Source organism: Ascaphus truei, chromosome 5 (genome assembly GCF_040206685.1).
Source record: "Ascaphus truei isolate aAscTru1 chromosome 5, aAscTru1.hap1, whole genome shotgun sequence".
NCBI lineage: Eukaryota > Metazoa > Chordata > Amphibia > Anura > Ascaphidae > Ascaphus > Ascaphus truei.
Genome location: NC_134487.1, coordinates 108,779,909 through 108,804,116, shown reverse-complemented (window position 1 = coordinate 108,804,116; position 24,208 = coordinate 108,779,909). Strand labels below are relative to the sequence as shown.

The 24,208-nt window shown below is 42.1% G+C and overlaps 1 protein-coding gene across 5 annotated transcripts in view; it reads right to left on the bottom strand.

The window, feature by feature from the left end:
• Nucleotides 1-5,841: 5,841 nt before the first annotated feature.
• POC1B (POC1 centriolar protein B) overlaps nt 5,842-24,208 on the bottom strand; it is a 99,841-nt gene continuing 81,474 nt past the window's right edge. For all 5 annotated transcript variants that reach the window (XM_075600456.1, XM_075600459.1, XM_075600457.1 and 2 more), the window contains 2 exons: nt 19,678-19,857; nt 5,842-6,163 (listed from right to left, as the gene is read on the bottom strand). In XM_075600456.1, coding sequence (XP_075456571.1) covers nt 6,059-6,163; nt 19,678-19,857 — 285 coding nt within the window. In that variant the 3' untranslated portion in view covers nt 5,842-6,058. The remainder of the gene's footprint in view (nt 6,164-19,677; nt 19,858-24,208) is intronic.

Sequence of the window (24,208 nt, the reverse complement as noted above, 5' to 3'; positions counted from 1 at the left end):
TACTGTAGGCATCCTTGAGGTCTACTGAAATCCTCCAATCACCTTGGTTTACAGTCGTAATGATCGTACGCAGTGATTCCATCTTGAACTTTCTTACCTCGAGAAATCTGTTGATCTTTGAGATATAAAACCGATCTGAATGTTCCTTTCTTTTTTCGAACTAGAAACATTACAGAATAAAACCATTGCAACCCTTGATGTAAGGGGACCGGCGTGATTTCTTTGTCATTCTAAAAATATTTTATACTTTTTGTTAAAGCTACTTGTTTCTTGTGATTCAGGATGTTATGAACTGCTTCTTCTAGGTAACGTGTTGAATGTCAGAAAACATCCTTTGTGAATTATACCGAGCACCCAAGAATCTGAGACTCATAAGTAAGGGTCATTTAGTTCAATTCTTTGTCCAAAGTATTTTAAGCCTACAACCACATCACAGTAGGTCCATTCTGTAGGTCCTAACACTGCTGCACCTGAAAAATGCTCTCATAACCTTTCTAATGAAGGGAGAGTTGTCTCAATAGACTGGTCATTCACAGGTGCTTGGCAAGAACTGCAATTAAAAAGGTGAGATGGGTGATCTTAAAAACAGGGTGGAGGTGTCACAACCCTCCATGTTGTTTAATCAACTGAAATTGGCCAAATAATTGAACTAAATGACCCTTGCTTATTAGAAGAGAAACAGATAAGGATTCAAACTATATAATTTGTCAAGTTAGACATAGCCTTTTTGTCTTTTGTTCTATACACGAGGTCGCAATCCTATTGGCACTCTTTTTTACACACATATATATGATATGGTGGATTTGGGTTCTGAGCTTACAGGGGCTGTGTGTTTGTGACCCCTCCTCCCAGTTTTCAAGTTTGCCAGCTCACCTTTTTAATTGCAGTTCTTGTCAAGCACCGTTGAATGACTAGTCTACATCTGCGTCGCCCCAAAGGCAGGATGCCTGAAAGGGTTTCCCAAGAGCTGCGCCCCTCTGCACAGAACCAACTTTTAAAATAACTGTGTTTGCTTACTGCAAATTGTTTCGTCAGCCCCACCCTATGAAATATTAATGACCCTGGAGAACAAAAGACTTTGAAACCACAGCTGCATTTAATCTGAACCCCTTCACTCTACATCTGCTTCGCCCTTAAGGCAGACAGACTTTGGCGCAGTCAAAGAGTGTGAACTTGTAGAGGGAGAGGGGGATTGGCCCGGTATTAAAGGGATTGCACCCCATATGGCTGTCCCCTGACCTCACTGGGGAGGCAAGGGGTTAACTGGACTGCGGTCCAGTAATATGTTTTTACCCTGCTTCAGCACCCAAATGTGTATTCCCCATGTAACAATGTATTTCCCCCATTCCAGTGTCTGCACCAACACTCACACTGGCATCCGTTCGGGAAGAGAAGGGTTAATAGTTAGGAAGTGATTATAGCCCTGTGTTCCATTTTCCCGCCTTTACAGGCTCCATTTTGCAGCTCTCCATAGGTCGCCATTGCAGCTCCGGCGATGTGGGCCCGTTTCAGTAGAAGACCTGCAGGTGGGGCCCGAGAGGAGCGGCGGTTCCCCATTGTAAATTAATTGGGCCATTCATTTCAATGGGGATTCCTCAACGCCGACCTCCAGGAACGGGTTGGCAGCCGTCCAAACCGCAGACGCGGATACAATATGTAAAAAAAGAGCTTTGATCACACTAGGTCAAGTTCACGTACAATTGGCGTGGGAAACTTAAGTTCTAGGGCACCCAGGGATAAAATTATTTTGCCCCTAGACCCTACGAACCCCCACACTCGACCACCACCGGGCCCGTAAAGGGTCGCGCTCGCCACGAGGGTCGCGCCATTGACTCTAATGGCGAAGGGAAGAGCCGCGAGTAAAAACGGCTAAGTCAGAATGAGCAGAAACCCAGAACCCATAACTCCGGTTCTATTCAACCTGGAGGGCTGAGATTCGGCCACCATGTAGTCCTAGTTCCGGCAGGATTGCATGGTAAATACCGACCCTCTCGGAGCAACAGAACAGAGTCAGGGTAATTGCAAAGTTTGGGTTTCTGCCATTGACTTGCATGGCGGAAAAAAGCCTCATGTTCCGAAAGGGTTTTTAAACTGTAATTTTGTATCTCCGGTCCGGTGGGTCGCAGCAAGCCAAAACTTGGCCCGCTCGGCCCAGCCGAAAGGATTATTTTAATATATATAGATATTGAAAAATGTACTGTGTTTCAAAGTGGGGATAAAAGCCCGTGAAAGTTAATGGCTCTGTTTAATGTAAATGCTCAGGGGGGCGACCCATTGTCTACAACAGACCCCCTGATCAAAGGCTCAGCCACTCTGGCTATATACATTAGGGTGGAGAAACGCATGGCTTGAGTGGTCTGTAAGTGCCGTAATTCACACAGACAAAGGATTTCCTGACCAAATTCAGGTCTGGTAGACATGTAGGCGCCCGGACTTGTGTGGGGCTAAAGAAATGAGACCCCAAGGGCCAGAAGTACGCATGTGCCAACTAGCTGGGGGGCATGATCTATCAATGTTCCCCTGTTAGCTGGCAAGGAGAGATTGGCTGCAGATAATTGTCCTCCAATGACTTGCACTCAATGAGTGTATAGGACTGAAATCACATATAAACCAGTGTCAGCCCTATGCTCAGAGTCTTCGATTTTACCAACTACTTGATGCCTGATTGCTGTATGAATTGCCAATCCTATACCTGATTGCTTCATTACCCAACCCCTAAGTGTTATACCTTGTCTGTTATTTGTATTATCTTGTGTGTTCACCTAAGGAATAAACTATCTTTATTATATCTAAGTCGTGTTTAATTCAACCCAGTTATTTGTGTATATTATATCCTATCACAAGTTACCGTGACAGAGCTGTTTGCTGATGTTTGGTAATGTTAAAACTGCTTTATTTCAATCTGAAACTCACCAGCCCTTTTATCTCCTGTACCCAATTTTCCAACTCTAAATGTCCCTGAAATGTCTCTGAATTGACTGTATAACCTCTGTTCATTTAATGTAAGCATGTATTGTTATCATAACTCTGTGCCCAGGACATACGTTGAATTACCTCTCGTTTTCAAGTATTACTTCCTGTTAAAACATTTTATATATAAAATTAAAGACAGCTCTACCTCTATTAGCGAGATTATGAGAGTTGTTTGCAGATGCAGCAGTGTTAGGACCTACAGATGGGCCACACCGTGATGTGGTTGTAGCTTTAAAATACTTTGGCCAAAGAATTTAACTAAATAACCCTTGCTTCTGAGAAGATAAACAGATAAGTATTTAACTATATATTTTGTCAATTTGGATGTAGCCCTAGGCCTTTATGTCTTTTGTTGAATAATACATCAATAACCCTGCATGGGTGTCATCACTTTATAACCTCATTGTAACGTATTCACAGGATGACTTGCTTCCCCTGTTCCCTCCTCTCTTTTCAAATTTTCCTCTATAAAACCTCAGTTCAAACAAGAACTTCATTAAACTAAAAAGACAAATCTGGGACTCATTCCTACAGCAAAAGGTTTGTGTTGGAACATTCCATACAAATTTGGGACAGTTGACACAATTCGTTCTATTTCCATTATCCTTAGTTTTCGATTATTACAATAGAACGCAAAAAATACCTTTAGTGTGAATAATGTCTGCGTTTGCTAGTAATCCCCCTTTCTCACACGGTAAATTTACGATTGGAAGTCATAACTATGCACTGCTACTTGGCAGGGCCTTGTATCACAAGTTGGGAACCCCTGTTCTTTCGCTTGACATTATCTAAATCCCAAACACATTATAGGGTGATCTTAATTCTTGTTGCATTTGAAGTAAAATTATCTTTCTGAGACTAATCCACAGCTAAACATTAAGTAGTTGGAACTACTAATCCTTATAATAGCTGTAGAGGGAGAGGGGGATTGCCCGGTATTAAAGGGGTTGCACCCCATATGGCCACCCCTGACCTCACCAGGGAGGCAAGGGGTTAACTGGACTGCGGTCCAGGAATGTGGTTTTTACCTTGCTACAACCTTCCAATGTGTATTCCCCCTGTGATCATGCATTGTCACCATTTCAGTGTCTGCACCACGCACACACTGGGATCCGTGCGGGAGGAGAAGGGTTAATAGTTAGGAAGTGATTAAAGCCCTTTGTTCCATGTTCCCGCCTTTTCAGGCTCCATTTTTCAGTGTTCCATAGGTCGCCGTTGCAGCTCCATTCATTCCAATGGCGAACCCAGCAGTTTTGGACCTGTTTCCAGCAAAGACCAGCAGGTGGCGTCCGAGTAGAGCGGCGGTTTCCCATTGTAAGTCAATGGGCCTATTGACTTCAATGGGGATTCCTCGACGCCTACCTCCAGGAACGGGTTGGCAGCCATCCAAACCGCAGACCGCAAAAGCGGATACAATGTCTTTGAAAAGAGCCTTTATCACTGAGTTCAAGTTCAACGACGATTGGTGTGGGAACCTTAGGTTCTAGGGCACCTAGAAATAAAATTCTTTTTGCCCCTAGCTCCTAGGCCTCCCCACACTCGACCACCACCGGTTCCGAGAATCCAGGACCCCCAGAAAGGGTCACGCTCGCCAAGCGGGTCGCGCCATTGACGGCAAAAGAAACAGCGCGACAAAAAACGGCTAAGTCCGAAACCATATAATGTGTAAGCCTGTATCTCCGGTTCTGGGAGGACCAGAAGGCTGGGATTTGGGTCACATGTAGTCACTGTTCCGGCATTACTGCATGGCCATTCCCAGCCCTCTCCGACCAACCAGACGGAGTGTGGGCAACTGTAAAGATTGGTGATTTTCCCCATAGACGTCAACGGCGAAGTTCCTCCATTGAAAGGCTATGGCGGTGGAACCCGTTGATTTCAATGGAAAAAAAGAGTGAAAAGCAGAGATTCATTTTTAAAGCGAAGAATCCTGTGTTAAAGTAAAAAGAGTTTAAACTGCATTTGTGTATCTCCGGTCTGAAAGGTCGCAGCGAGCTGAAACTTGGCCACCATGGAGAGTCACTCCCGGCATGAGGGACTGGCCGGTTTCAGCCCGCTCGACCCAACAGAACGGATTTTAATATGTCGTAATATTAAAAACTGTATTGGATTTCAAAGCGGGGATAAAAGCCCGCGAAGATTTCTGCCATCTGTGGAATGTAAATGCTCAGGGGGGCGACCCATTGTCTACAACAGACCCCCTGATCAAAGGCTCAGCCACCCTAGCTGTATACATTAGGGTGGAGAAATGCAGGGCTTGAGTTGTCTTTAAGTGCTATAACTCACACCTATAAACAAAGAGTTTCCTGACCAGATCCCCCATCTGGTAGACAGGTCGGCGCCCTGACTTTTGTGTGGGGTTAAAGAAATGAGACCCCCAGGGCCCAAAGTACGCATGTGCCAACTAGCTGGGGGGCATGGGTTATCAATGTTCCCACGTTAGAGATTGGGTGCAGGTAATTGTTCTCCAATAGCCTGCACTCAATGATAGATGTAGGACTGAAATTATATATAAACTGGTGTCAATCTATATCCTTTGTCTTTATTTTACCCACTGATTGATGCCTGATTGCTGTTGAATTGCTAATCGAGTTTCCTGATTACTTCTTCATTCCAAAACCCTAAGTAAGTGTTATCCTCTTGTCTGTTATTTGTACTATCTGCGGTGTAAATTCACTTTATTATATCTAAGTCATGTTGAGTTCAACCCAGTTATTTGGTGTATTATTATACCCTGTCATAAGATACCGTGACAATACGTGATACTACTAGTATCTGGAATGATGGCTTTTTGGCACCTCAATATTCAAAACGGCTTGAAAAATAATTTGGCAATTAGTAAAGCAATGAGCTGAATCACAATGAAGAACAATTATTTAATTATGGTTTTTATTAAATTAAACAGAATAGAAACAATATATATATATATATATAGAAACAATAACACACACACACAGTCAGTAATATAATTAATTTAAAATTCTCTATGTAGTAAGTTATAAGAGTAAAAAAATAATGTGCAGGTTATTTTGAGGGTTTCAGGTCAGACTGGAAGCTTCTGTGAAGTTCTATACACAAACGTTACATTTTATTCTGCTTGTAAAATTGGTAAGGTAATTTTCTGTTGATTTTCAAGACATTCTTTCAGCTTATCCTCTGTTAATGTCAGCCGGTGCTCCAAGATTGAAACAGTCTGTAAAAGTAGCACAGTAACAGCCATTAAACCAGGGGAAATAGAAGGATAATTAATGCTGTGATGTTCGTATTTTCAGACTACACGGAAATAATTCAGTTTCCAATTCATTTAATTTCTTTTAAAAGTTCATCACAAATGTTTAGGTAGATTTAATTTATCCCTGAAAAGTCTGCAAAGGAATTTTCTCCTAAATTATTGAATTATAGTCATGGAAGACCTTTTGAAGTAGAATCACATTGAAAAAATTCCAAGTGCTTTCATTTATGACAACTCAAAATACATATTTACAAAGATGGCAAGAAAAAGCAACCCCGTAGGAGGAATAAGTGGAGCACTGCAGGCAGGGAGGGTTGCAGGTAGAAACGACACACCGTAGATAAAAAATCTAATTTATTGAGTGACTGGAGACATAACAAAAAGGAACAGAGAGGTGCACTCTGACGTGTTTCGGGCCGTGGCCCTTTGTCAAGGAGTACTCTACAACCTGCATCTATTGGATATAGGCTCCGTTGAGCTTCCACTTTAACAGTGAGTTATCAATGGACTTCCATTATATCTTTATACCAGATACCCTGTTTGTTCTAAGTAGTCCTATTTAAGTGTGGTGGCGAATAGGGGTAGACTTGTACCTTTGGGTTGTTATGTCCCCCTAGTACCCCATAAATCCCACTTTTATTAGCCTACCTGGGCGACTACTATTATATGAGCTACAGGTGATTACTATCTTGTATACTGCTGATGCTCTATATACTCTAAGAGCAATTACATAATATATTTTCAAGATTGATGCTTATTGCTCACTACCAAGGGATTCAAAGAAGATTATTGATGTAATTATCTACCTGTGGATTGTAATCTGTTGCACCGATACGTGGACTTTATGTCTATCCTATATACTATTTACAAAGATGTACAGATGCCTTTGTCGTCATGACAATATGGTGTGTATCAGTATCAGAAATGGGATACATTGACATCTCTGTCCCTTCTCTTTGTTACCCGTCATCTTATATGCTGCCCTTCTGTTCTTGATCCACAGGTGGATCGGTCCCTTGGTGACCCTCAACGATTGAGCCTGCACTGCTTCAGCACTACCATTTATTCTAGTGTTGGTCGAGTCTTTCAGCCGCGCTTCTGCTTCCCACAAGCAAAACTAGATCCCAGAAGAGAGGTGGAGAGCATGCCCTGTGACTGACCTACAGTCGGCCCTGGACAGTGTGAGATTTCCCATTAGGCTCAGACCTAAGGCGTCAAAATTTGGGGGTGGCAAAAATGTCCGCCTCCATTTGCCGCGCTCACTGGCCTATTGGACCTAATGGGAAGGACTTACTTACCTGTGCCGGCCGCCTCCGTTCTGCCGCCCAGCTTCTCCTTTAAAATCGAGCATCAGGGGGCGTGGCTTGGAGCCGAAACAAGATGGCTGTGTGATGCTGTAGCTCCACAAAGAGTGATCAAACATCTATATCCATACTGGCTCATATTACACCAAACTAATTAATCTTGTTCAAATCCGAATAGCCCACGAAGCGCTGATTATTTCGAGGCCATAAATACATACATACGACATTAATTGGACATTTCAAGAATAACCTGGTGTACTGAGGCCTACTGGGCAGAGCAGCAGCTCCAGCCCCAGAGCAGAGCTCCCTCAAGGATCGTGGCCCGGTATCAAGCTCTCCCCTGGCTTCCCCTGCCCGCAGAGAGCAAGAACTATCATAAGGGCAAACTCGCAGGAGGGAGAATTGGGAGAGTAGCCCATAAACTTTCAGCTTGAGGCAGCACGAGGCTTAGGAGCGGCTGGGTAACATCTAAAATGGCCGACACTGCCCTGTAGCGGAGGGTGAGCGGAGCTCCAGGCATACCTGCCTCCGGCCGGAGAGCGGCTCTCTGTTCCTCCCTTCATCTGTTCACCCCACTACGCTGTGGGAGGGGGGGGATTGGGGCTATCGGCGGTGCTTGCCGAGGTGGTGCGGGGCTCTGATGCGGCTGCTGGCTGCCAAAAATGGCCGCTCAGTAAAGGAGAGGGGGCAGAGTACCGGATCTATCTCCTCCGGGCCAGCGGCCGCTCTGGGGTGAGCTGTGGGCCGTGCCGGTCTAACCCCTGCATACCAGCGCCCCCAGCGCATCCCTCCGCCTTCCTGTGCCTCCGAGGTGAAGTCTGGGCAGAGCTGCGGCAGGGACTGGAGCCGCCGGGCTCCCTGCGTTCCAGCCTGTGTGTCGGCCAAATCCAAAATGGCTACCGCAGGGCTGATTTAAAGAAACAGCTCCCCACAGGCCAATAAATAAATAAATATACAGAAAAAAAAAAACAAAAAGCAGCCTAACCAAGCCAAGGGACTGTAGAGACTGTAAAATCACTTGCAAAAGCTGGTTTACAAGACACTACACTGCCTGCAACAACAAATTGGTTCCCTGAAATCAAGAGAGGCAGATTAGAGGAGCCGAGTGCTGCAACTGGGGGCGGAGGGGGAGAGATCACCTTGCCTCACTAAACTGCTGTTTGAATCATACAGCCACTGTGCAGAAACGCATCCCCTGATGTTGGAGCTCCCCAATGCATGGCCACCTACGATTAAAAAATAAAGAAAATTTGCAGTCATAGTCAGAGCTTACACACGAGCCGGCCGGGCAATTTAACAACATCACAAAAATCGACAGATAAAGAAACCAAAGCTAATAACTAAATCCCACCTGCACGCCTATAGTTGGTGGGGTACGTCCCTGAGCACCCTACATAAGTGAGAACTACCAAAATAAGAGTAACTAACACTAATATGTTCCTCGGGGGTGCGCACGTGGCGCAGTCCACAATGGCCGCCTGAAGCGGGCTCCATGAGGCGCGGGCATACCAAAGCATCTAACAAAACAAAAGAAGTAGGAAACGCATAGATTGGAGGCGTTGGATATAGTACGCCCCAGAATGGCTCCGAAAAAAACAACTCCGCAAGACTTCTTCAAGACAAAAGAGAAAAGTAAAGCGGGCAGGTCAGACAGCAGAGCGCCATCTCCCACTCAGTCAGACACTGAACATGAACCTGAGGTATGTGAACAAACATCAACCAAAAAAGACATTGAGAACTTATATGCAAGCCTAAAAACCTTACTCCACCAAGAGCTCCAAAGCGCTCTCAAAGACCTCAGAACAAAGGTCAGCTCTATAGGAGAGCGCACAGATACGCTGGAACATAAAGTGGATGAAACCATTAACAACCAGACCACTATGGATACGGAGATCCTGGCCCTAAGAGCCAGAATGGCTGCCGTGGAGGAAAAACAGGAGGATCAAGAAAACAGGGCAAGAAGGAACAACCTCAGGTTCAAAAACATTCCAGAGACGGTCACAGATCTGGAGAGAGCAACAACTGAATGGCTACAGACCCTTCTCCTGGAAACGCCCCCAGCATTACTGATCCTGGACAGGGTGCATAGAGCGCTCAGACCACGACCACAAGCCGGAGATAGAGCTCGAGATCTAGTGGTGAGGATGCACTACTTTAAAACTAAAGAAGCGATTTTTAACCTGGCACGGGAAAAAGGAGGGCTGAAATGGGGAGATGTGACGATAGACGTGTACAACGACCTAGCCCCATCAACGCTGTTGAAGAGGATGGCTCTGAGACATATCACAAAAGTCCTGAGAGACAACGAAATTCGATACAAGTGGGGGTTCCCATTCCGCCTTATCGCCACCAGGAATGGAACGCAAGCCTACATGAGGGATCCAGAGGAGGGGAGTGGACTTCCTAGAAAGACTGGGATTGAAACCACCAGACTCCATGTCCAGCGAAGAACACAGACCGCCTCCCGTCAGACCCGTATGGAAAGAAGTGGGCAGAGGAGCCACTCCACATAGAAGAAATCCAAAGGAACCCCAGAAATCTTAAATTTTAGGTCTATGCAAAACCTGCTAAAGTGGAGAAGACCCGTAAATCCCGATATAAGGAACTATGCCTAAATGATAGACTGAGATGTGTTATATAGATCCAGATAAGAAATAACAAGGGGCCAGCATCATTCCCCCCCCCCCCTCATGGTTGAGCGGGTAATCCGTAAGGTAGTACGCAGAATACATGTAGCTAAGCAAAAAATAAAAAAAAATGAAAAAGAAAAAATGTATGGGGGGGGGGGGGGGGGAGGGGGGTTGTAGACAAGAAAGGGTCAATGTATGACTCCGGCTGTTGAATCATGCTTGTTCTATATAAAGCTGGTCACAATGGTATAAAGTTACACATTTGGCAAGGAAGGTCTACTATATTAAGTAAAATAAACAAAAAGGGATAGAAATGTTAAATGTTAAAAAATAAAAATAAAAAAAAAGTTGATTTGTTGAGCGGGCCCGCCGCCTGGGACCGCAGTACGGTCCGTACACACCCAAGGTTATGGGTGTGGGATTAGCGCTACTGCGCAATCGCAGAGAAAGTTCGTTCACGTCCAGTGAACACACAAATCCAGGCTATGTTAGTCACCTGGATTATCCTATATATGTTGTTTTATTTTTGATGTTTACATGTTTGAATGTTTTCATTACTGTACGAGGTGCGGGGATACCCTCCAGGCCGACACTCAAGGGAATCCAGAAAACGAATCCACTAGAGAAGAAGACCTCACACCCAGGTAAATACAAATGACACTAACACTAATATCACATAACACCAAGGGACTGAACAATGTGGTAAAAAGGAAGCTAGCCATGTCAGAATATAAAAGACTATCAGGGGACATAATATTCCTACAAGAAACGCACTTCACTGCTGGCTCCACCCCCACGTATTGGGACAAATTATACCCCCAGATATATCACAGCTTCGGCAAAGGACGAAAAGAAAAGAGGGGTGGCCATACTCTTGGCAAGGAACTCTCCATTTAAAGTAGACAGGGTAAGAAGGGACCCAGAAGGACGATACCTAATAATCACGGGGAGCATAGAAGATACACAAATCACCCTAGTTAATGTGTACGCACCAAATGAAAATAAGAGAATATTTTTCACTAAATTGTTTCGACTGCTGGGCACAACCTCCCCTGCCAGAAAGGGGGAGAGAAAAACGCTAAGAGAGGGACTTAAAGAGTTTGATTTAAGGGATGCATGGAAGGAGATGAATCCGCAGAAAAGGGACTTCTCTTTCTATTCAGCTCCCCACAAAGTATACACAAGGATTGACTACATATTTGTAGATTCCTTACTGATCCCAAAAATTACCAAGGCCACAATACACCCTATTACCTGGTCAGATCATGGCCCAGTTGAAGTGCACATTGACGACATACACAAGAAACCAAGTAAAGGGACATGGAGACTAAACGAGTCTCTACTAAAGATGCCAGAAGTCATAGCGGAGATCAGTAAAGAGGCCACCAACTACTTCCAAATAAACAAAGGTAGCGTGAACTCCCCTATATCCTATGGGAGGCCCATAAGGCCGTGGTGAGAGGAAAGCTTATCAGTGTCGCGTTGCATAGAAAGAGGGAGAGACAGAAACAAACTGCAAGCCTGCAAGAAAAGATAAAGATCCTAGAAGAGGCACATAAAATAAATCACAGTATAGCCATGGAGACTGATTTGCGGTACCTCAGAGGGAAATTAAATTTACTACTTACTGATAAAGCTGAAAAAGCCATAGCATGGACAAGACAAAAATTCTACGAGAAGGCCAATAAGGCTGACACAATGCTGGCCACAAGATTGAGGAAGGATAGAATGCAATCTAGAATACTGCTGCGGCACAGTTTATTCGAGCATTTGCCCGTTCTGTGCCGCAGCAGTAGCCTGGCGCGCGCCCGAGTGTGACGGGCGCGCGCCGAAGCAGCGGAAGAGCGCCCTCCGATCGGGGCGCTCTCCCTCCCGCTGCCGGGTCCGCCGGGTCCCCCGGAACCCCCTGCCGCCGTCCCGCAGATCGCGGGACACCAGGGCTCCCTCGGGGAGCCCTGGACGCGCGTGCAGGGGGCGCAGGCTCCCGAAGACGCGTGACCGCGCGTCATGAGGGGCGGCCACTAGCAAGCCGGGAAATCTCCCGGCTTGCGGATCTGGCCGCACTGCGATAAAGTGTGTCGCCAGTGTACATAGCATTAGAAGAAAAGATGGGGTGTGTACAACAAACCCACAGACAATAGCGAATGAATTCACCACATATTACAAAGAGCTATACAATGGAAATAAAGTAGATAAAGAGAACACCACCAAGAAAAAACAGAGAGAAATTCTCAGAAAAATGAATTTGCCTAAAACTCACAGTACAGGATATAACAACACTATCCCAGCCAATTACGTCGACAGAGGTATTAGAAACAATAAAGGGGTTGAAGAACTCCAAGGCCCCGGGACCAGATGGTCTATCCAATATTTACTATAAAAAATTAGCTCACATATTAGTCCCCCAATTACTAAAAATATTTAATAAAACTCTTGAGGGAGAGCAGTTTCCTCAAACGATGCTGGAATCAAAAATAATACTAATACATAAAGAGGGAAAAGACCCCACCCAATGCAAAAGTTACAGACCGATATCCTTGATCAATAACGATCTCAAAATATTTTCCAAAATATTAGCCACAAGACTGAATAAGTATCTTCCGCAACTGATAGACGCAGATCAGGCAGGATTCATACGAGGTCGTCAGGCCGTGGATAATACACGAAGAACAATTGACTTAATCCAGATAGCCAAACACAATAAAACGCCATCAATGCTACTATCTTTAGACGCCGAAAAGGCTTTTGATCGCATTGATTGGGGATATATGTTTGAGACACTTCGAGCATTTGGGGTAAAAGGCAAATTTATGAATGCTGTTACATCACTATATGGAGAACCCGCAGCTAAAGTATCCTATATTAATATGCAGACCGAGAAAATCCACATAAGAAATGGCACAAGACAAGGCTGCCCCCTGTCACCCCTATTGTTCGCATTGGCGATAGAACCGTTAGCAGACCAAATCAGGGCGAACGCAGATATCGGGGGGATTAGGGTCAAACAAAAAGAATACAAACTGGCATTGTTCGCCGATGACATATTGTTAACCATTTCAAAACCCTTCACCTCACTCCCAAACTTATTTAGTAACCTGTCAGAGTTCCAGAAACTATCGGGGTTTAAAATAAATAACGAAAAATCCGAAGCCCTAAATATAAACCTCTCTCAGGAACAACTAAAGCTAATAAAAATAAACTTTGATTTCGCGTGGAAGACACAGGCCATAAAGTACTTGGGAATATGGTTGACTAACACACCCGACACTATATATGAGACCAACTACCCACCACTAATAAAAACGCTGAAAAAAGAATTAGAAGAATGGTCCAGATATCATATATCGTGGATGGGTAGAATAAATGCTATCAAAATGAACTTATTGCCAAGAATATTGTACCTTTTCCACACACTTCCAGTACAGGTCAGAGCCAGGGACATGCATGAGCTGCAGAAAGCAATCACAAAATTCATATGGAATAACAAAAAAGCGAGAATAAAGCTGCCCACACTATATAGATCCAAACAGTCAGGAGGGCTAGCTTTGCCACACTTGTGGCAATATTATCAAGCGGCGCATGTAAGCCAGCTGGTTCACTGGCACGCACATAAACAGAAGAAAAAGTGGGTGGAAATTGAGTCCGATGTGATATCTGGGTCATCCATAGAAATGATACTGTGGTTAACAAAAAAAGAAAGACCAGCTTCGAGGGTGCCGCTGGAATCTATCACACACTCGCTAACCATGCGGGATTCATTGAAACTTAAACATGGGCTATCCACGTACAAATCTCAGATGACACCACTATTTGACAATATTAGCTTTATCCCGGGCACCGAACCAACAGCGTTTAAAGACTGGAGAAAGGCAGATATCATAAGGGTAAAAGATCTATGGGCAAACAACGCTATTAAGACGTTTGAGGAAGTAAAGAGAGACTATGGCCTCCCTGATTCGGCCTTTTTAGGTATCTTCAATTGAGGGATCACATACAGAGGACAGGTCCGTATAGCGACTTTACAACATTTGAGGATTTGTGCCTCATGGGGGAGGACAAAAAGGGTCTAATCTCCAAAGTATACAGCATACTTGCAGAAGGTAAACAGAAATTGGAGATAAAGCCCAAATTGAGGACGAGGTGGGAAGAGGAGCTGGGAGAACTAGATCAAGAGCAGTGGGATAACATATTTGAAGGAATAGCAAAGAGCTCCACATGTGTATTAATAATAGAAAATGCATACAAAATGCTCCACCAATGGTACTACACCCCACTACGATTGTCCAAATTTTTCAGAAACGTGTCTCCACTGTATACACTGGGGTGTGGCCAGCAGGGATCTTTTATACATATGTGGTTGACGTGCCCAAAGGTTACAAAGCTCTGGAGGGCCACACACGACATGGCACAGACAATTCTTGGGTATACCTTCCCCTTAGACCCCTGGAAGGTACTGCTATGCAGGCCAATCGAAAATATGGAAAAAATTGACGATAAACTACTGACACACATATATACAGTGGCCAGATCCAAAATAGCCAAAGCCTGGAAGCAGGAACAGCAACCGGCCATACACACTGTAAAAGCGAGATTATGGAGGATCTGTCTTATGGAAAAACTGACGGGGATACAAAACGACACAGTACAGAAATACTTAGAAGTCTGGGAACCGTGGAGAAATTATATAGGACATAGATATATATCTAAGGGAACTCTCCAAATCTGAAAAACACATAATAGAAGTGCCCTAAAAACACGGAAATTAAGGATGGATGGGGGGGGGGGGGAGGGGGGGGGGGAGAAAGAAAAAAGAAAAAAAACACATTTCCCCTGAGGAAACCCTGGTGTGATAAGCTCCGTATCGGTCTAAAATTTGGAGGAGGGCCTGGAGGGTATTCGGCACTCAATAGTCCACAAAGGTACATGTGCCTACTCAATGTTTTGTTGGTATTACGGTTAAGGTACACCGACAGGTGGAAACATGCTGATAAAGTAATGAATTTTTGTTTTGTTTTGATTTGTCCTTTCTTTTTCCCCCTCCCAGTCTTTTTCAGTTAATTTATTGTACTAGTTAATTTGTAGGCTGTCCCTACAGTGTCATAATTGTCTCCCCACTAAACGATGTTATATAACAAGATACAATGCTATGTAACTCAAAAGTAACATCCTTCCCTTTTTATGTTCTGTACCCCATTCCCCATTGATCTTACCAAAAAAAGCAAATAAAGAACAAGTTTACAAAAATCGAGCATCAAATGACAGCAGATGTCACAAATTATGCCACATGGCGTCTTGCCATGGCAACCGTGACGTTGCGCCGTCAAGTGACGTCGCGTTACCATGGTAACTTGACGCCGTGCGACGTCACATTGGTGACGTCCGCAGCATCATTTGACGCTGGATTCTGAAGGGGAAGCAGGGCGGAAGGCACAGGCGGCAGACACAGGCAAGTGCTTAAGGACGGCGGATTTGTAAATCCGCCGCTGGTCCTGACCTAACAGCAGTGCAAGCTAAATTGTTAAGCATCCCCAGGGGACGGAGCGCTCCGAAGCCATGGTTTTCCAGCAATAGTAAAGCATCACGGATCCTATATTTATTTCCGCAGAAATTCATTAGGATTGATATAGTTTATGACTATTCAATACCAGTCAAGGAGACAAATAAAGACTGGTATTGCATGTAGTAAGCCTTGCCAAGATATACTGCATAAAGCAATTACATGTGCTAACATGAGATTCAAAGATGGATGCAAAGAGTTAATTTGTAGGATTTAGGTCTCGGCTCAATCACACCGGTCTTCAAAGCAATAATTAAATAGGGAGATCTCTAATCACTTAGCAATATCAAGTTGAAGCCTGAATGACTGTTGGTCATTTGAATACACAGTTTGTCATGGGTAAATTAACAAGGAATTGGTGAACGGTTTACATGTAAAATATTGAGGCCTTTGAGGCATCCAAATAATGTAATTTAGTGGCCCAGAAAGCTTACCTCTAAAATCTTTAGCAAAATGTGGTGGAATTTACACTATAACGCTCACATTTCTTCTGACACATCACAGCAAATACTTTCTTTTAATAAGAAATGGCGCTAACAGAGCCACCTATATTAATGGTGCAATCCCACATAGCAAGGGAAGTAACATTCTAAATGGCTTCCTCAAAACAATTACTGTATAATCTAACCACGCTAAAAGCAGAGGTTGGGCTGCTTTTGTTTCTTTGATAATTAATAAATTGCATTTCTAAGGGGTCTCTGAATGAGCGAATGTTTGCCAATCAACTTAAACATAAAATCATTTACAAATGCTTTAGGTGTCTCTTACCCCGTTAAAGGATTTACACAAACAAGTGCTAAACATGAATTTCATTTGTTTTCTTTCCAATCATTTGTATAATGGTTCCCACTAATGGGCCCATTATTACATTAAATTAGAAAGGTTTAGCACGCAGAATGTTATGACTGTTAGCAACTACATTTAATGCCTTCATAAAAATAGAAAGGGCTCTAGTCACTCATGCCTTGAATGTTTTTCTATCCTACCATCATCATGGATAGCACACAAACTACAGGAATCCATAGTATTATAGAAAAAACAACATAAGACCAATGTAGGTCAAAAAAAATCTAACAATGAAAAGTGCATTAACAAATATCACATTTAAACAAACACCTAAAGGGTAAGCTGGCTGTACACTACTCCCAAAGCTGAAAGCAAAAATCTTGGTAGTAGGGGCTGGTGTTAAACCATGCAAGAATAGGGCTACCTACAGTAAAGCTACTGTCACAGGAACTGCAAACGTAAAACAACTGGGCATGAAGCACACACCAGGAGCAATTATGTGCTTAAATATCCATTTTAATAAATATGCAAAGCAGCAAAACAAAACAAAACAATGCGATTAAAGTTGGGGGGCAGTAGCCCCTTCATCAGAAGGGGGACATCACCAGTGTAATATCTGAGGAAAGACTACAGTAATAATGACAAGATTGCAGTAGTTAGGAATATGTTCCAAATACAGTTTGGGAAAAAAATATTTAAAAAAACAAATAAAAAAAACCACACAAACATTTTCTAAATTCGAACACTACTGGACGATTTGGAGAAAAATACAACTTTATTTGGAAGTCAGCTCAGTGTAAATGGGACTACATTAGTTTATATCTTCTATTCAAACTTAAAATGTGACCTTTATAATTAAAAACTTTGGCAGCTGCCTGTCATGATATGAAATATTATGTATTTTTATCAATCTGGTGCTTCAGGGGTTAATGTGGTTACCGTTTGTCTTAAAATACAATATATTGCGTTTATGATCGGTCAAGACTCTTCCTGGGTCTGTGCAGAGATTCAAAGAGTGCTTAATCGGTGGGTTATCACTTATGGCCCACTAAAAGTACAAGATGTGTTGTATGGGGCTGATAGAATCTTGATAAGGGCAATTGTTCTGCCGCAGCTTGGATTAAAATAAGGCCCTCTGACATCCAAGTAAATAGGACACTTAGAGGAAAACATTTCTCTGGAGGGTTCGGTAAGGTTCAGGGGGCATGGCTATGGAAGTATTCCACAAAAGAATGAATTTATTAAAATGGAGGATGTCCAACGATGACCTCTATCTTAAAGTATAACGTCCAGATATCTGTTATCGTTGTACGGAGACGCATGCAATGAGACCACACACTACACTGGCGACACACTTTATTCGAGCTCGGCTAGTCCCACGAATTCGGGTATACCCGGGTGTATTGAGGTTTGTGACTGTTTTCTGCCCGAGTGCATTGAGGTATTTTCCAGGCAAGGATTGAAGCATTTTATTCCCGCTGGCTGCAATACTGCACAGTATATATATATATATATATATATACTGCATTACAATTCATGAATTTATGCCATCTGGTAGACACGCGAAGCATTGCAGCCTATTAAATCCTAATCATTATCATTTAACAGATCAGCCGCCCGTCAGCCAGGCATGAACCCAGGCTGGGAAGGCAAACACAACTGGGCTTGTCAGAGGTGAGGAGCGGCGCATTCCAGGTATCTGCCAGGTACATACTGGGTATTTGCTCGAATAAAGTGTGTCGGTGCAGTACATGGGCAAGGGATGCCAAGGACAGATATCCATTTTTACCTCAAATTTAGGAGCAAGACGGTCAAAATTAGCCGTTAAATTCGTCATAAATCAACTGAAACTACTGCTATTGCTCATATGCGTCCAATTATGTGAGAATGGTAGTTATGAGTGCGTTTATATATTGAGGCATGAACTTAAACTTTTTAGGAGGTTTTTTTCTCTGTCATAAAAACCGTCAACCTAGCAGTAGATATGTGACATCATGAGGTGGGTTTATGTGGTTTTCAATCGGAGAAGAATGGTATATAGGGCTTGCCATGGAGATATGAAATCAGAATTCAACAGAAATGTGTTTAGGATCAAATACGTGAATGTTCATCTTTCTGCGCCAGTGACCCCTTTGGAGAAAATCTATGACATATGGTAATGTACTGTATAGGGATTTATGTTTTATCCTGTTATTTGAAGAAACTGTTCTGCATTAATTGTAATTGTATGTTCTTGAAATAATTTGTTTCCTGTAATCTAAGCACTGTATTTTTATATATACAGCTCAACCCCGTTACAATGCGTTCCATTACAACGCAAATCCGCTTACAACGCAAATCCGCTTACAACGCAAATCCGCTTACAACGCAAATCCGCTTACAACGCAAATCCGCTTATAACGCGATGCAAGCGTGGCTCCCAATTTTCATATTTATGAATACTTTACAACACGATTATTGGTATCTTAATTATATATATATTGTACATTATTTCTAACGTGATCCGCTTATAACGCAATGTGATTCTTTGGACCTCAAGCACAGTGTTATAAGGGGGTTGAGCTGTATTAAACAATTCTTTAATAATAATGCTTTGGGGCTCTGAATTAACTGTTGCACCCTTTGTAGAGCGTATTTACATTTTCGGACACATTTTGCTGCAACAGATGATTTTATGTGTGTTAAGTGCATAGTTTTTTCTATAATAAACAGAGACCCAAGACCCTGGTAGATATATACAGTATTAATGATACATTTTGTATCCTTCTCAGGTGGTGGCAGCGTATAGATACAATTGCAATTGAGTAAGGGGTTAATATTAACTCATTAAAAGTACCTTGTGGAGGAGAAAGGTGAGTTGGTTAGAGTAGCAGTGTGTATTTACCCTGGTTGCATATCTAAGTCACATGCTCACTTGTGTGCGGTTTGTGACAGATGATCTATTGAAACAGATTGGCGGGAGATATTGTTCATTTGAGGGACCTTTGCGAAGGTGAAAAGTGGGACAACTTGCAAGCTGTGTATAAACACTTGTTCCATATGCAGGTCACATGCTCACAGATGTGCCGTACATGACACTGCCCGTCTGTGTTAAAAAGGGGACATTTATTTTTGGCTACCCATAGTTTTTGATAACAAAAGGGTGATACGTTGGAGAATTCACATGAAACTTTCTCAGGAAAAAACAAACATTCTCACCTGTGTCAACACATTCAGCTGATCCACAATGTGTTCCAATGTACTGTTCACAATTGAAGGTAGAATCACTTCGTCTTCCTGTCCTCTTCTCTTTGAGTTTGTGGGCAGGGGAGGTGAAGAAGAATAAGGCACCTTGTCATTTCTTGCTGCAGCCTCACTCCCATTGTACAATGTGTTGGTCTACATGTTGGAAGAGAAACAAGAAGATAATGTATAATGCGAGCACACAAACAGGGCATCATTATAATATACTACATAATGTTAGACACTCTTATTTTTCCTTACTCTGTATCTGCTGAATTTAAGCATATCAGCTATTTAACAAACAGAATTAGGTAAGCTCAGACCTACCGCCCCAGAATGCATCAATAACCCAGAACTTTCAATACTTGGTTGAGTATGCGGCTAGGAAAATTAAATTGGCCATACACGTATGGAAAACAAATAGAAAAACCATGTGCTCCTCACAAATTAGTCTTGCAATTTATTTGTGAACCTTTACAGTGTGATCCTAAGTCTTTTTTTGTAACTTACTTTTTATTTGAATTTTAGAAAAACAAATGAACGGGAATACAGAAAATAGAAAAGGGGGGAGGGAAGGTACAACATTTTTAACAGAGGTATCATAAAATATAACGACGCTCAGCCACATCACTGCATTTTACTCAGAATAACCAGCTCTCTGGGAGAAAATATAACAATCAGTCCACATTGATTCAGAGATTTACATATTCCCCCTAGAGTCCCAGGACTCCCATACTTTTTGAAATGTTCTTGTATTAATGTCTCGCATAGGCTGACAACCTTTCCATAGATTGCACCTCATTTATTCTCAAAATAACCTCTCAACTAGAGGGGGGTTGGGACTTTTTCCAGGCCCCTGTGATTGCATGTCTCGCCTTGGTCAGAATATGCAATACTAATTTAGAAAAATGTTGATTTAAATTATCTAGAGGCTTTCCCAGAACCATTACAAATGGGTCTAGAAAGATTCTTATTCCGATAATTTCACAAACAGATTCTGCACTATTCCCCAAAATATCTGTATCTTTGGACAAAACCACCACATATGGGCCATATCACCAACACCACAACAACCCCTCCAGCAAAGATTCGTGGTCCATGGGTAAATATGCCTCAACATCTGAGGAGTCAGATACCATCTAAAAATAACTTTATAGATATTCTCTATAGATATTGTGCATAATGATGTGTTTGTTGCATTGACCCAAATATCTTGCCAATCTTCCCATGAGATCTCTACCTGAAAATCATGGGCCCATTGATCCATATAACGGTGAGAGCAGGTAGTATTGAATTCCCAAAAAATAAGAACTTGGTACAAAATAGAGATGAGACCCCACTGATAACTTCTTTTTCTACAAAGCTCTTCGAATACAGATGAGTCTGGGAAAGACCCACCTGGGGACAAATGCCTAAGATAATGGCAAACTTCTAAAAATCGAAACACCGCAGCACAGTGAAAGAGTATTTCTGACAAAAATCACTGAAGTTTAGCAGTTTACCATTGAATAGCATATCCCCCACATCTCTAACATTTTTAGCTTTCCACTGATCAAAAGTACCAGGAAACCAACCCGGACCAAAATTAGGGTTATCAAAAATAGGTGTACATCTCAAGGGAGCTGAACATAATTGATAGTGGGTTTTGATGCCAAAGTTTAAGAGAAAATGTTATCGCCGAATAAAAAAAAAAAATCTAGTCTAGAACATTTTACTAATTTATTATTCCACAAAAGGGCCAGCAATGCCGCAGAGCTATTAATTTTTTTTCTAAATCTACCCACCTATATTGATTTTTCTCAGAATGCCAAATTATTATCTGTTTCAGATGGAAAGCTAAATAGTATTTCCTAATATCAGGAACCGCCAGACCCCCTCTTTCTCTGGGTGCGAGCATAAATGATCTCGTAACTCTTTGGTCTTTTTTTACCCCATATAAACTGCATAATCTTATTCTGTAGATCTCTTATATAGTTTATCATCGGGTTAGCGACCAGTAGGGTCTGAAAACAATAAAGCAGTTTCGCAAGACCATTCATGTTAACTGATATAATATGGTTATCAAGGTGATTTGGTGGCCATTCCATGTAAAAGATCCCATTTGATTCTTGTGAAAAGCTCTGGGTAATTATATTTAAAAAGAGATTGGTAGTTTTTCGTGAGAAAGATCCCTATATATTTCAATCTAGCATTCATTCCAATGGTAATATAAATTTGATTATTTTTACCTCTAAATCTGATAAAGTTAAATTTAGTGCCTCTGATTTGGCCAATATAATTTTAGAGCCCGAAAGCGAGCCAAACCCAGAAAGCTCTTCTTGTAAATTGGGAAGAGAAGTCACAGGATTAGAGATTGTCAGATTATTATTAAATCGGCAAACACAGATAAATTTTAAATTCTCCTGGCCGATCTTAATACCCTGAATATTGGAGTTCAATTTTAATTGCAAGCAGCTCAAATGTTAACACAAAAAGCAGAGGAGATAATGGGCAACCCTGCCTAGTGCCATTCCTGATTCTAATTTGGTTTAACTCCCCACCTGGCATTTTTTAAATAAGCTGTTGGGGCATCATATAGGGCCTGGACCCCCCTTAAAAATGGACCAGAAAAAAAGAACTCTTGCATAGTTCTGTCCAGAAAATTCCATTTAAATTCTATCAAATGCTTTTTCGGTGTCTAAACTCAGTAACATCGTTTTGATTTTGCTATAAATTTTTAAATCTGTGTTAAGAAGTGAAATTGGACTGAAACTTTCGCAACTCATTGGGTCTTCTCCTTCCTTCGGTATCACTACTACATTTGCTTTTGACATTTGCATGGGAATCTGGGAACCAGATAAACAATTGAACATATCTAAAAGTTGTGGTGCTAAAATTCCCCAATATTTTTTATAATATACATTTGAAAATCCATCCAGGCCTGGGGATTTTGAGGGTTTCAAACCTTTAATAACCTCTTTTAACTCTGAAATATTTATTTTAGCATTGAGACCCTCCAATTCTTCTTCAGGCACCTCGCAAGAATGTAGATCGTTATCTATTTGCTCACTGGATGTTTTATTATAGTTAGGGTCTGATGAATCCAGATTATACAAATTATATTTAGAAAATTCTTCAACAATTTGGATAGGGTTATGCGTGACCTCCCCGTCTTATCACGGAGACTTGCAGTTTAAATGTAACTCCTCTTAGCTTACTTGCGAGCAGCTTGTCTGACGAGTCCACTTTAATGCTTTCTCTGTGTCTTCCAATCTTAGTTTATGTAATTCCTCTCTGGTCTGGCAAAGAATCTTATAAATCTTCCTGCGTGGGCGTATTTTATGTTCCTGCTCTAGTACAATTATTTTTGCCGTAAATTTTCCGATTAAATTTTTTTATTCTTTACTTATATGAAGCCATTGAGATAAAATGGACTCTAATAGAGGCTTTATGAGCTTCCCCTCAATGTCTTCTAAAACTGATTTCAGAAATTCAATTTGTTGATCGTTTGGAGCATATATGTTAACTAAGGTTAGTCTAACCCCGGACAGAAGACACCTCACCATTATAAATCTACCCTCCTTATCCCTTTTAATTTCTTCCATTTGAAATGGGACATCATGTTTTAACAGAATAGCTACTCCTCTTTTCTTCTTGGGGAAAAAAAAAATGAATAAGCAAGGGGGTAAGTACCCCGAAAAGTGTTAGGAGGGTCCTGGTTGTTAAAATGAGTTGCCTGAGAACAAAATGTCTGCCTCCATCTTCTTAAATTCTCTCAGAGCTAATCTCCTTTTTTAATTCAAATTTAGTACTTTTTTTTTTTCAAACGTTTTTATTAGGCAAAAGTAGTTACACAACAAGTCATAGTTTATACATAGCCTAATACACATGGTTTTTCAAACATATAGGAGAGACAGGATAGAACATCGCCGTATGCGGCGAGACCTCTTGGCCACATAGTGGGCCTCGACTGGTAAGAAAGGTGGAAGGGGGAGGGGAATGTACCTTTACATTTAAAGAGATTACTTTTATGGGTAGTTGATTAGTCATAGATTACAAATTAAAACTCGCTCTCTGCTTATCAAGATATGTGGGATGGAGTGCAGGTCTGTGTGTCGTTACCTTATCCTGATGACTTAAAACGATCCATTTTAAAGGGAGGGGAGGCGCGACCTCCTTGATGATCTGTGGTGGTACTGGGGGGGGGGGAATTTGGACCAAAATAAAGGGCTAGAGAAAACCCAAACAGGGTGGAGGGGGGTGCACGAGCCTCGAGGACATCGGGACCTCCTAACTCCAGCAATGGACTTGTTTATACTCATACCTCCAAAACTTCTTATCTAAATTTCAATCCCTTTTATACAAAAAATAATATTTGCCTTCAAAACTAAAAAAACAACATAAACCTCCAATTCTAAATAATTTCACCTTTCCTGAAGAGTATACAACTTATAGTTATAATAATGTGGGTGCAGATTGGGACCTTACATTTTTCCCCCGCAAAATCAATAGGATCAGTCCACCTATA